We start from the raw sequence: 13040 nt of genomic DNA, 5'->3' as shown, positions 1-13040 counted from the left end.
CGGCCTCGCTCCGTCCAGCAGGTGGGTGCGCGGGGGGCGCCCGGCCGGGGGTGGGGGTAGTGTGCAGCCGAGGCCACATCATCTCCGGCCGTTGCAGCCCGCGCTCGGAGGGGGAGGGGTTCCCCGTTGCCCTGTGGTGCTGCCTCCGTCTCCCCCGCCCTTTGTGACGTCGCTTAACGGTAATGAGTAGGTTCCCCACCCCCGGGAGGGCAGGTAGCTGCGAGGCGGGGGAGGGGTGGGGGAGTTTAATACTAGACACTGCATTTAGTGGGAGCCCCTTGTATAAGATGATAAGAACGAGGAGGGCTTTTTTTCTCTCATGCCAATAAGGGTGGGGGGGACACACAGGACCTTGCCTTGTATTTGAGTAAATACGGTAGTTATGAAGGTAAGGCAGATATTGCTCTTCAGGAAAGACAGAAATAAAAGTGAAGGTGTTGGGGGTAGGGAGAGGGCCATGCTTGGCCCTGGCTGCCAGCTTGCCTTGTTCCCCTGGACCCGCTGCCTTGCCCCGTGCGGGTGGTGAAGGCCCTTGGCTCTTTGAGGCAGGGCAGTCACGCCCCACCAGCGTGGATCAGCTGGGCCCTGGGCCGCTTGCGGGCACAGCTGTGTTACGCACACGCCTGACTGAGCAGCTGCTGCCCGCTCTTGTTACCGATACCCTTGTTCTTCCTCTCGTGTCCCAGCTGGGCTTGGGCGGGTGGCAAGAGCAGGGCGCTCTTTGAGGTGGGACCTGTCTCTGTCCCCCTCCACCCCCATATATACTTGAGTGCTCAAAGCATAATATTATAACTATTGCACCAGAAGCTAGAGTAGTTGCTTGTTTGTTTGTGTTTTGCCTGGGGAAGAAGGGCTGCTCCAAGCTCAGGCACCAATTTTGCAGTTGGCCACTTTGATCTGAGTTAGCCTTATTATTGCTGTTGTTGTTTCAGGATCAGGACCCATCTCCTCCTCCTCACAAGGGCCAGCTTGGGCCTGAGGACGTGCCCCCCCCCCCCCCCCCCCCCCCCCGCGAGATTCCAACCCTTTGTATTTTTTTTTCCACATGTAACCAATTTAGAACCAAAAAAAATGCTGAAACAGACATTTTAGTTGTGCAGTGGGCCAGTATTTGTTAGTTGGTTTAATTTGTTAAATTAAACCTGAAGGATTTGAATCAGGTTGATTCCTTCTGAAGTTAGTGCTGAAGAAACTGGGGGAGGGGGTGGGTGGGGGTACATTTGTGTGAATTGTTAGAAGCAGCGAAATAATGAAACTGGCTGAGAGTCCTTCTACAGAAAATGTCACAAAAAATTACGTAGTAGGGTTGGAGTGTTGTAGCTGAGGCGGTGCAGGAAGTCATAGGATCACAGGAAATTAGGGCTGGGGAAGGGACCTCAGGAGGTCATCTAGTTCAACCCCCTGCTTTGAGCAGGACTGTCCCCAAATGCATCATCCCAGTTGAGGCTTTGTCTAGCTGGGGCTTAAAAAACCTCTGAGGACAGAGATTCCACCACTTCTGGGTAACCTGTTCCAGTGCTTTACTACCTGTCTGGTGGGAGAGTTTTTCCTAATAGCTGATCTAAGCTTCCCTTGCTGCAGCTTGAGACCATTGCTTGAGATGGTAGTCAGGTGTCTGCTTGTGTCTGGTTCTTTCCCATCCACGAGGAAGGCCACTTTTATGCTCAAAAGCTTGTCTAACATCTGTCAAATATGCAGTTGGTCCATAAAAAAATATTGCCAAAAATCCTTTGCCTCAAAAAAGCAGGGTAGCTTGATTTGTTTTTGTTTCCTATGTTGGTCTGCTGTCCTTGAAGGAGAAGCACTGTAGATGGTATCCTGCTACCTAAGTCACCTGGTCCATTTGTAGATGTTTCTTTTTTATGGAAATGAGTTATATGGGGCAAGGCAGAAAGATTTATTTGCTAGCATTTCTGTTACTGTTCCAGACTGGAGAAGTTGTGTAGTTGAAACTTAAGTGGGAGCATATATTATGCTTTCCTAAATCCTGGGCACCTTTGTTAGATGCTGAGTGCCCTGGGGGAAGGAAGTGAGATAAAATTGTGTTGAACATCTCATAAAATTGGGCTCATGTTTCAGAAATGTTATGATCCTAAGCATCTCATCACATCATAGGAAAGTAGTGCTAGAAGGGACCTCGAGAGGTTATCTAGTTCAGTGTTTCTCAACCAGTGGGACTCAAAGGTCAGGTAGGTGGAAATTCAACTCATTGACCAATTGAAAAAATCAGTTGTTTGCACTTCAAATAGATGAATCAACAGGTATCTTGAACAGTGCAATTTTGTGGGGTTTTGTTTTTATCATGGTGGAACCAGGGTTTTTTGACAAGATGGTTGGTGGGACGTAAGGTGCAAAAGGTTGAGAACCACTGATTTAGTCCAGTCCCCTGCTCAAGACAGAATCATCCCTGACTAAACTATCCCAGACAAGTCTGTTTAATCTGCTCTTGAAAACTTCCAAGGATGGAGATTGCACAACTCCCCTAGGTAGTCTGTTCAAATGCTTGACCACCCGCATAGTCTGAAAGTTCCTTTTAATCTCCAATTTACATTACTGCTGCAGCTTGAGGGCATTGCCCTCAGTCCTGTCCCCTGCAAGTACAGAGAAAAGCCCATGTTCATCCTGGCTGTAGTCACCCTTCAGATATTTGAAAACTATTATCAAATCCCCCTAAGTTTTCTCTTCTCCAGACTAAATAACCCTAGTTCTTTTAGCCTTTCCTCAGTTTCCCAGGCTCGTAATCATTTTTGTAGGTCTGTGCTATACTTTCCAAACTGTCCAAATCCTTTTTGAAGTGTGGGACCCAAAACTGGGCACAGTACTCCATGTGGCCTGAACAGCCCTGAATAGAACAGAACCACTTCCCTTGATTTGCAAGTGACACTCCTTCTAATACAACTTAGCATGCTGTTGGCCTGTTTGTTTTGCAAGAGCTCCCTGTTGGCTCATATTCAGCGTTATGAGCTACTGTAACCCCTCAAGGCTCTTTTCTGCAGTACGGCAGCCTAGCCAGTCATTCCCTGGTCTGTATTTGTGCATGCAGTTATTCCATCCCAAGTGGAGGACTTTGTGCTTGCCCTTGTCATGCATTTTGTCTGATGGCCTGGAGAAATGGTACACAGTCAATTAAGGTATTTCTGGATCCTAGCTCAGTTCTCAGGAGCATTTGCAACTCCACCCACTTCTTAGTATTTTAAACCTATTTATAATATAAATGTGGAAGAAGGTTAGTTCCAGTTAAGAAATAGACATTTGAGTCACCTTGATTTTTAATATATCTGACTAAAACTGCTCAGTACTATTAGCATAACAGCCGGTACAGATTCAGATGACTTAAACTGGTATTCAGCATTCCTTCCTGCTTGAAAAACTGGTTTGGGCAACAACAGCATCTTGAAACAAAAATACAGAGAGTCCCTGGTTACCAGAGCAGAGCAAAACCCCCAAATGCATCACAGAACAATAATAAAACAAAATATGGTAGGTTTATTATTTTTTAGCTAGGCTTGAGCATTAAAATCATGTACAGTGGGACTTCTAGCTCTTCTGAAAACGTTATGTAAATGTATTCTGGGGATGTAATGAAGCTTTTCTAAGTGTTGTATGGAAGAATAAATGTTTCACAGTTTAATGTCAACTCGAATAAGAATATTTGTTAAATTCCATGTTGCATGCACATTGTGTGCACTTTTTTTTGATGATGGGACTATGGTTTTTCACTTAATACATTTCCTTCCCCGCTCACCACCTGTAGACTATATACTCATACAGCAGAGCTGTGGTCTACTCAAACAACCATAAAATGCTAAATATGACAGCCATGTCAGGAAGCTGTAGACATCCTTAACCTGCTATATCGAGTGTCAGGGAACGTTTTAAGCATCAGTTGCTAACCAACAAAATGAATGTAAAAATTGATTAACTAGCTTTAAAACTCATGTGGTTATGCTGCCATTAAGCAATGTTATGGAGCAATTTGAAATAATGACTTCAATTTTTTTCTTCTACAGGCAGAATACATTTCAAAATGCTGCAGATTTTCTGGGTGACCCAAGAGATTACATTTAATGTGTTTGTTTCTTTCATGAGAGAAAACGTTTTACGAAAATGAAAATTTGGAGACCGGTGAAGGTAACCTTTTAACTATGTCCTTACATGCCAGCAAACTTGGAAAACTTCAGAGAAAGGAATAGATCCACCTAAACCTTGATATAAACATTACTGTTTGCTCAGGACGTTGTCCACACTGTTTGGTCAAGGTTAAAAAGACATCTTGGTGAAGATGAACCTGTGTTTGTTATTTAGTCTCTGGAGTTAAGTCACAGAAGGAATATATATTTAAAAAAAGAGCTACTACTGCTTCTTTACATCTGGGATCAACGTTTCTCAAAAGTAGTGAAAAGAAAGATCCTTGTGCCCCTCTGAAGTGGGCAGTTGTGTGATTTAAGCCTCGCCCAACATTTGGATGTGGTGCTAAAGGCAAGTCCGCATTTTTTGATCAGCTGATTGAAACTCTGGGAAGAGGACCTTTCATTTAAAATAACTTCCGGCTGAAATACTGTTACTCATCAGCCAGCGTAAACGGAATGAAAGGGAAAATGAACATGACTTACAGGTCAGAGGCCTTCAAGTGAACTATAAAAAAGGGAACGTTAGACTCTTTTTAATTTTTCAGTTTAAACCAACAAACTGGTAGAATATTTTTCTTAAAATTTGACTACTAGGCAAATCTCTACAGATTTAAAGCAAGTCAGATGTCAGGAAACGACTCCTCTCCTCCATCCTTACAGAAGTTTTCCCCACCTGCATCTCATGCTGCTGCACCGCCAACGCCTTCTTTATCTTCAAGTCCCCAGTCTGGACTCTCCAGCCGACTGTCCAATGGCAGCCTCAGTACACAGAGTCTCACTAACTCCAGAGGCTCTATGCATGGGATCTCGTTCCTGCTGCAGATCGGTCTTACTCGAGAAACTGTCACCATTGAAGCTCAGGACCTGTCCCTTTCTGCTGTCAAAGACCTTGTGTGTTCTATAGTTTACCAGAAGGTATAGTATGGAATCATACAATGCTCTTACTGATAACTTTACATTGTTAATGTATTCATAAGAACGTTGGTGTAATTTAGGCATCCCAGGAGGCTAGGTATGGAGGCAAGGCTGTGTTAGACTTGTACAAAGGTTGGTCTCTACATAGTTCTTGAAGATGTTTAAATTTAAGGAAGTAGTCTGTTCCTTTAGGTCTGGCTTGTCAAATTTTAGCAATAGAAGGTGTGCTAATAAGCTTGGAATCTTCATGAAGTAATTACTTTTCATAATAATAATATGGAAAGTGTTTTTTCCTCCCGTCTTGTTATTGCAGTTAGTGTTGTTGTATTTTTAACATTTTCCTTTGGTACTCATTGCTGCTGTGGATACAAGTTGAAGGAAATGCTGTTCAGTAATGTCCTTGGTATAATATGGTAATTTTCAAATCATAATCTGTGAAGCAGTGGCAAGACAGCATTTTCGAGTGGTCTTAGAAATCCGAAAGGTAATGTAATACTGGTTGTTCTTATATTTATCTCTTAAAATATTATTTAAAAAAACAGCTAATGCTGTCTTTACTTTTACTTAGCTAATACTTTTCTAACAGCACTTTTACATGTAAACAATTGCTCCAGTTGTCAAAGGGAAGTAGTAAGCTGTTGAATGGAAAGGGAAGTATCAACAAGACAGTTTTTTTAGTAAGACATTGTTCACACTGAAAAAAATTTGAGAACCTTAGTGTAATGCTTCAATGCACTTTGGTTTAACCATCTCAAAGCTTTGACTTAGAAAGCAAATAATGCACATCTTGTTGTTTTTGTTCGTGAATTGTTCTTTACTTAAAGGTTAATCTGCTGTTAACCAGATTAGAAGTTAGTTCACAGTATGTTTCAAGCAAATAAAGAGTTCTTAAACTGGACACCTGTATAGAAATGAAAACACCATGAGAAGAGAGAGACAACAGGATTGTGGGCTAAGTTGCTTCTCTCAGCTGTATTCATATGGTTCAGAATAAGGCTCATCAAACCTAGGATGCAGAATCCATTTGAGAAGGTAGAGGTAAACACACAAATATCCATGTACTCTTGTGTTCCTTAGACCCTTAGAATTTTGTTGTATTTTCTTCCTATGTCTTATATTGCATTAGAAATAATATGGTAAGAACCTATTTTTGTGGTAGTTACCTGAATTACCAAAATATTTCAGGTGGGTCTTGTCTTGGCTTTGACCTAGGTAATTTTAGTGGCATAAATATTAGGCTAATTATTTTACACCATTTAGTGTCCTTTCTGCCTGTTTTATTATCCCCTTCTCTTTGCATCTATGTTTTCTTTGTTTCTGCCCGTCTTACGTTTGTCTCACCTTTCTTTCTGTTCATTTTCTCTCTCTCTTTGTCTTTTCCTTTCTGTCAGGCTGCTTCAGCTATAGTCAGTGCACAGCTCAAGTTCGGGGGCATATTACATGTGGAGTCCATGTATTATAAACTTTACCCATATTTCAAGATCTTTGTTTTTTGGTTTTCAGCAGACTTCAGTTCAGCTTTATATGCTAACTGTTGTGGCTCATACCAATAGAAGCAGCTGCTTAGTGAGAACATGTTTTATGCAGGCAGCAAACACTGATCAGGAAATGAGGGGGAGGGGATGTGCTTATGTATGGTGGATTCTTCTTTCATAAGTACTTTTGCAGTAACTGCGGACGTGTCATTATTATCCCCTCTGCAAGTTGACAGCATCACAATGTGTCTGTAGATCAGACAATAGTCATAATTATACCCATAAATATATTTTCATATTAATATAGAACTCTTATGGTTTTTTTAGAAAACTGTCCTGCATATAGTGATTTGTTTCCCCAATCAATATCACTGAAATTTGTGGGAATTAGAATTCTGTAATGTTCAAGCCTCTCCTACCTGTGGCAGTTTACAGCTGTTTTATTCTGTCTCATGTCTTCATCTATTAACTTTTCCTAGCTTTAGGACGATACACAGTTTGATCTCGTGTATGTTCTGGAAATATGTAATAATAAATACGTAAAATTTTAGAATTTGCTTTTTTAAAATATATTTCTGTTACTTCCTTAAAAGCCTTGGTTTATTTCTAATTCTTATTTTAACTGTGTTTTTTTTTAATTCTGGAAGTGCCAAAAGCAAAAGGCAACATTCATTTCTGTATTTTTCATTACTGCTGCAAGGACATATTTTCGTAGCATTTTTTGTGAAGCTGGGATTAGGGGCAGCTGCACTTGATGCCAGCCTTCTCCAGCCTCAGTCACTTTTGAATTTGAAGTTGAATTGCCTGCCTGTCTGCTTTAGGAGCCTCAGCTTGGAACCTCATTGAGGGCAGGTTCAGACTATCAAAAAATGTTGGTATGGGGTTCCAGCTGTCCAACAGAAGGCTGGAGCATAGTCCTTTTTCCCATTCATAATCTAGTTACACTGGGGTAGGATGTCCTCAAAAGTCCTTCCAAATGCCTGGCCTTTGCCTCTCTTAAAAGGCTTATCTTCAGGCATGTCTTAACTTCTTTTGTAAGAATCCAGTTAAAATTGTACTTCCATCAGAAAATATTGTATATATTGCTGTTACAAGCAATTGCTAAAAAAAGCAATAACTGAAAGAGATTTGAGAGTTATTTCACTTTCTTCTATTCACTTACTTTGTTCATTTGACAGCATTTTGTATATAGTCATTTTGTTGATGGTACTTGAACTTTGTATCTTCTGTCCCCTAAAAGCAGTGCACATAAGTTATCCAAGTCTTGCAAAAGGGCACTGAATAATATCAGTGGCAGAACTGAAAATGGAGGGACAGAAGGCATGTATTTTTCATTGAAAAGAAGTGAAGATGAGTGAGCCAAATAAGTTCTCAGGGAATACTGTTTAGAGCAGTGCTTCTCAACCTTTTTTGTACCAGGACCCATTTGTAAACATCAGCGCCTAGTCCCGACCCTGTGCCCCTCGTTCCCGACCTGCTGCCCCCAGTCCCCCAGTGTGGGGGCAAAGGGTGTATGTGGGGCATAGGGGTCTCCACGCAGCCCCTTTCAGGCTGGACCTCTGCCAGCTTGCAAGGGAAAAAGCCATGGTTTCCCATGTTTTTCATCTTTAAAGCAGAATCCATTTTTAAAGTTTGTTTGCAACCCTTTCATATATTCTTGCAACCCACTTTTGGGTTGTGACCCATGCATTGAGAAACATTGGTTTAGAGGGTATTCTGTATCTGAATGGGAAGGAATTCTTCCACTCTTTTCAGCCTTGGTGAGTCTTTTTACCTGGAGTACTGTGAGCAGTTATCGTGGCATGGTTAAAACCAACCAACCAACCAATATGAACCTGAATTTTTAAAGAAGAGAGCATCTCACCCTGTGATAAGATTAGGAACCTTCTGTAATACATGGTTGTATTTAAATCTGCCATTCGCTTCAACTGCTGTCTCTTCCCATGCACATTCTCTTACATCAGGAATCTAATGAAATGTAGGACTATACAGCAGTTTTCACTAGAATACTGTAATGCTCTTTGTGAGGTGTTCAGCTGACAGCTTGCTATACATTCTAAATTGTTGGTGCTGTTGGTTTCTTCTAGCTACAGTGGAGGCAGAGGTCTCAGAGCTGTTTAGAAATAAACAAGAGATACCAACTAAATTCTTTTTTTGCACTCTTACCTCAATAACAATAATATGGGGCAAGAACTCTTCTTGCCTTCCTGTCTTTCTCAAACATCTAATTTACTCTCATTTCTTGTTCTGAAGCTTCTCCTCTACTTTCTACCTCCATGCTTACTGCCTGTACCCTATTGCTTCTGCTCTTTTTTCTGGCCTTATTCTGTTGTTCAGACCCTCTCTTATCTTTCCATGCTTTCTTTTGTTGGCTCACTTTCTTTTGCTCTGAAGCATATTTTCCCTAACTTTGTATATATGCATGGATACGTGTGTTTTGTTTCTCATTTTCTTTTCTAAGTACTGCCTTCCTTTTGTTTCCAAAATTCAAAGTATGCAGTTCACTCATTGTTCAGTTCCCTTTCTTGTTTTCTTGTCCTTCCAAGCTGGTTTTCTTCCCTCCATTCCGTTGAAATGGTTCTAACTGACAATGGTCACCATTTAGCAAAACCAAATGTAAGCTGCTTAGTTGAACTGATCACTCATTTTCTCTTTTTTGGTTTGTTTCGTTCTTTGCTTTGCTGATCCTCCTGTCTTTCGTGTCTTTTGAGAGATTATTTTTCTCAGTCTTGTCCCTCCTCGTCGTCTTTTTTTCTTCTTATCTATTTCCACTTGTTCAACTCTACCTTCATATTTATTCCCAAATCTATCTCTTTACACTATCCAGTCTCGTATCTCTTGCTCTGTCCAGTGGATTCTAGCAACGTCTTAATGATGGAACCTTCAGGGCAAGTTCCTTCTAATTTCAAGTCTGTTTAACAACTTTTCTGTCTTTGAGGCTCAGAACCCTAGTAGTTTTCTTCCATATCTAGTCTCTTGTTATCTCATCGTTTCTCATCTGTAGTATCCTCAAAAGCTAGACTAGCTTTTTGTGTGCATTGCTGAAACCCTGGTTATCTCTTACCTTGATTACTGAAATCTTCTATGGTTTGGCATCTCTTCTCTCCTCTTCACAATGGAGGCTTCTTGAATATTCTGAAGTAAAATCCTCTCTCTCCACTCCATGCCTGTCAGCCCCAATTTCAGTTGCAGTCTTTCCAAGCATCAGATTAAAAATGTGCATTTTATGTCTTCATTTTTGTCTCCAGTACCTTGTATTCTTCAACCTTTCACCTAATTGCTAACTTGGTCAGGTCTGTCCATACTTGGCTTTATGTCTGATCATTCAACTATTACCCAGTCCAGTCTTTCTGTTCTCATCTGCCAAGAATTCTCTTGTTTACTTCAAATCTCTTTATAGCCATCTCCTCCCCAGACAGTCCTTTATATACCTACTAATAACCATTTATCTTGCCCACTGTTCCCTGAACCATTATCCACTGCTTTGTCTTGTCTGCCCTTAGGCCTTAATACACTGTGTCTGTGTGGGACCATGGTCTTAAATTGTAAGCTCTTGACATGGAAAGGAGAATTCATCTTGAAATCTAAACTTTTTCTAAAAGAGAAATTTGATTTGGATACTATATATTTTAGTTTTTAATTTTTTTCCTATTTCATATTTGTGTTAATACATTCATAAAGGAACAAGGACTGGCACAAGTAACAAAACTATTTGACAGCACTCTCACGTGTTGACTTCCCATAAATTGATGTAAATACTCTTATCTTTGTTATCTTGGGTTAATTTTGGATACTACTTGTACCTACAGTGGGTAAAAATGAGGCAGAAAATAGGATTTAATTTGAATGGTCAGTGTGTCACTTGGGGATACAGCCAAGCTCTAGCACAAACCTATTTTTTTTTATCCTTATGTAATGTACTCTCTAGCAAAAAATGAACCTGAAAATTGGCCTGCTTCCAAATTTGTGGAAAAAGTGGGGTGTTTGTGGGTTTTGTTTTTTGCAAAGTTTTGATGAGATTATTTTAAACTTCTTGAGTTTATGTTAATTCAAACAATTCAAAATATTTAAAATGATTTAAAATAAGATTAACTTAATTTGAAATTTTTGCTTAGCATTTATTTGCACATGTCTACTTAAAAAGGATTTTAACTCTGGTGTCAAACTTGCCCAACCCCCTCTTCCCCATCCCCATGCCTTGCACCTTTGATGTCCCTGTTTAACCCCTTTGCATTTTCCACATATTTAAAAAAATAAATTAAAAAAATCTGTTTTTTATGTGGATGACTTGCATCCGCTTTTCTTACTGGAACCTTTGGGTGGTGGCAGTCACCTTTTGCTTCAGAATCAGCTTCTGTTTAAAAAGCACCTATAGTCTGTATGTTTGACAGTAGTCTTCAAAATATGAACTGAAAGGTAACAGATTAAGTGTTGTCAGTGGGTATCTTGAAATAATATAGAGAGGCAATGGCTGCCTCTGGTTCACATGGAAGGGGAGTTGATCTTGAAGCTGAATGTTCACAGGTTGTTGCAGTTACTTTTATCAGCAGTTAAATAGTTAATGAGAGCAGGATTGCAGTTATACAGATCTAAATTACCTACCTACTCTGAACAGTATTGTTTTGGTTTAATGAGTGGGTAGCACATGGGGAGTGTACCACTACTGGTTCTTTAGGTTCTTTCCCTGGTTAAATCTTGTGTAATTCATTTTGTGTGTGTGTGTGTGTGTGTGTGTGTGTATTCATTAACTATATATTATATAGTTAATATATATATCGTTATTTGGGATGCCTCTTTTTTTTTTTTTTTTTAATTAATCCAAAATTAGCCTCAGCTTCATCAGTGATGCATGTTTTCTGTTGCTGCCAGTCTGTTTTCTTGACTTACCAGCTGTACTCTCCACCCACTCCTGGTAATCAGGGGAGGCATGTTCAGGAACATGGCATATTCATAGGCTCTGGGGAAGAGAGGCCTTAAGTGGTTAATAAAAGGACATGAGTGGATCTGTATGGAGGTCAGCAGAGTGAGTTAGGTGTGGAACACAAAGAACTAGCATGGGTTTGGGCAACTGAGAGCAGAAGGGTTAACATTTCTGCGTGTGTCTGTGTGGAGATGAGCATTTGAGACCAGGCATTGGCACTTCATGGGCCCCTCTTTTATAGCAAGTGACATTACCAGTAAAGTAGAATGGGTCTGTGCCACGGTCGGTGGTGGAGAAAATGTCTGTTGTCCAGAATGTTGAAGTCTAGTTCTTCAGAGAGTGGTGTCATAAATTCATGACATTTAATTTTAAGTGCAGGAGGGTAGGTAGTCAACCAGGGTGTAAGACAATAATCAGAGTGGAGTGACTTAAATGAGTGATGATAAAAACCAAGATAAGTGATGTTTTGTGCTGTTAGAAAGAAATTGGGAATGGTATAAAGCATTTGTTTTGAGTTATGGGGGTCATGAGATATTGGACCTTAAAACAATATCTGCCTACGCTTGTCCCTTGTGTGAGATTTTTTGGCGACTGGTCCAGAACTGTGTAAAGTAAGTCCTGAAACTTGAACCAGAGTGATTTTCTGTTGTTGCCAAGACAGAAAAAACCCAGTTGTTTTTTCACTTCAGCAATACTGGCTGTTGTAGGTTGAAGTCCTCATAGAAATAATGGATGTAAAACACTATACATAAAAGTTAAATGGATTTTTTGTATTATAATTATAACACCTATATAAGAACCAGGTTTTTCACAAAATATGTCCTTTCTTTGTCAATTTAATCCTGGTAGTCTAATAATATTATTGCTGATATATTAGTGAGTACTACTAGAACACAAAGGGCTCAGGCCATTCCTGGTGTAGCACTAACAATGCTGACATACTTGCACCAGGGATGCACTCGGCATAGCCTGTTGCATAAGCAGACTTCCATAAGGGATTTCCTGTAGTTAGATGCTTTTTTAGAGCTGTTATATTAAGGACTATGTTCCATTTTGCTTTTAGGAAATTTAGTAATACTGGGATTAACAGTTTATACATTTAGAGTCACTCTGCAGATTGTTTGGGGCTTTAAACAGGAACATAGCAGCTACATAATCCTGGAAGCTCAAACAGTTTTTTAAAAAAAACACCATTTATTTTGTTTTGAAATGTACTTTGTGCATCTCTTAAAGTTCTTGAAAATGTTTGTGGCATTTTCCTCTTAGGTCTTACAATAATATCTGAAGGATAAGCTGGAATAGCTTTACTACTTTAGTGTACTACCAAGTGAAGAACTACTTGTGGTTCTGGTAATGTACAATTTGAAAAGGAGAATATCTGTCAAATTTAACTTTAAGCTGTTTTGTTAAGATACCCTTTGGGATAAAAAACAAACAAACCAACAGATTGTTCATCAGTAAGACTGCTGTTGGCTAGTGTAGATGGCTTGCTGGCTGAAGTGTCAACAAGAGGAATGTAGCTGGTAGCTGAGCCCCTTGTGGTTTCTACAGATTTAACAGAGAATGGAGGAGAGAGCTGGTAGCTTATGGCTGTGGAGA

General features: G+C 40.2%; 1 protein-coding gene across 6 annotated transcripts in view; it reads left to right on the top strand.

Moving 5' to 3' along the window:
* Positions 1–13040, top strand: part of PRKD3 (protein kinase D3) — a 97533-nt gene that overhangs the window by 35489 nt on the left and 49004 nt on the right. For 4 of the 6 annotated variants that reach the window (XM_025205149.1, XM_025205151.1, XM_025205152.1 and 1 more), the window contains one exon: positions 4011–5045. In XM_025205149.1, the coding sequence (XP_025060934.1) occupies positions 4755–5045 (291 nt within the window). In that variant the 5' untranslated portion in view covers positions 4011–4754. Of the gene's footprint in view, positions 22–44; positions 180–4010; positions 5046–13040 lie in introns of those variants that run through there. The other 2 variants (XM_025205147.1, XM_025205148.1) reach the window with 2 other exon arrangements.

Source organism: Alligator sinensis, unplaced genomic scaffold (genome assembly GCF_000455745.1).
Source record: "Alligator sinensis unplaced genomic scaffold, ASM45574v1 scaffold284_1, whole genome shotgun sequence".
Classification (NCBI taxonomy): Eukaryota; Metazoa; Chordata; order Crocodylia; family Alligatoridae; genus Alligator; species Alligator sinensis.
This window is presented reverse-complemented; position numbering and strand designations above follow the sequence as displayed.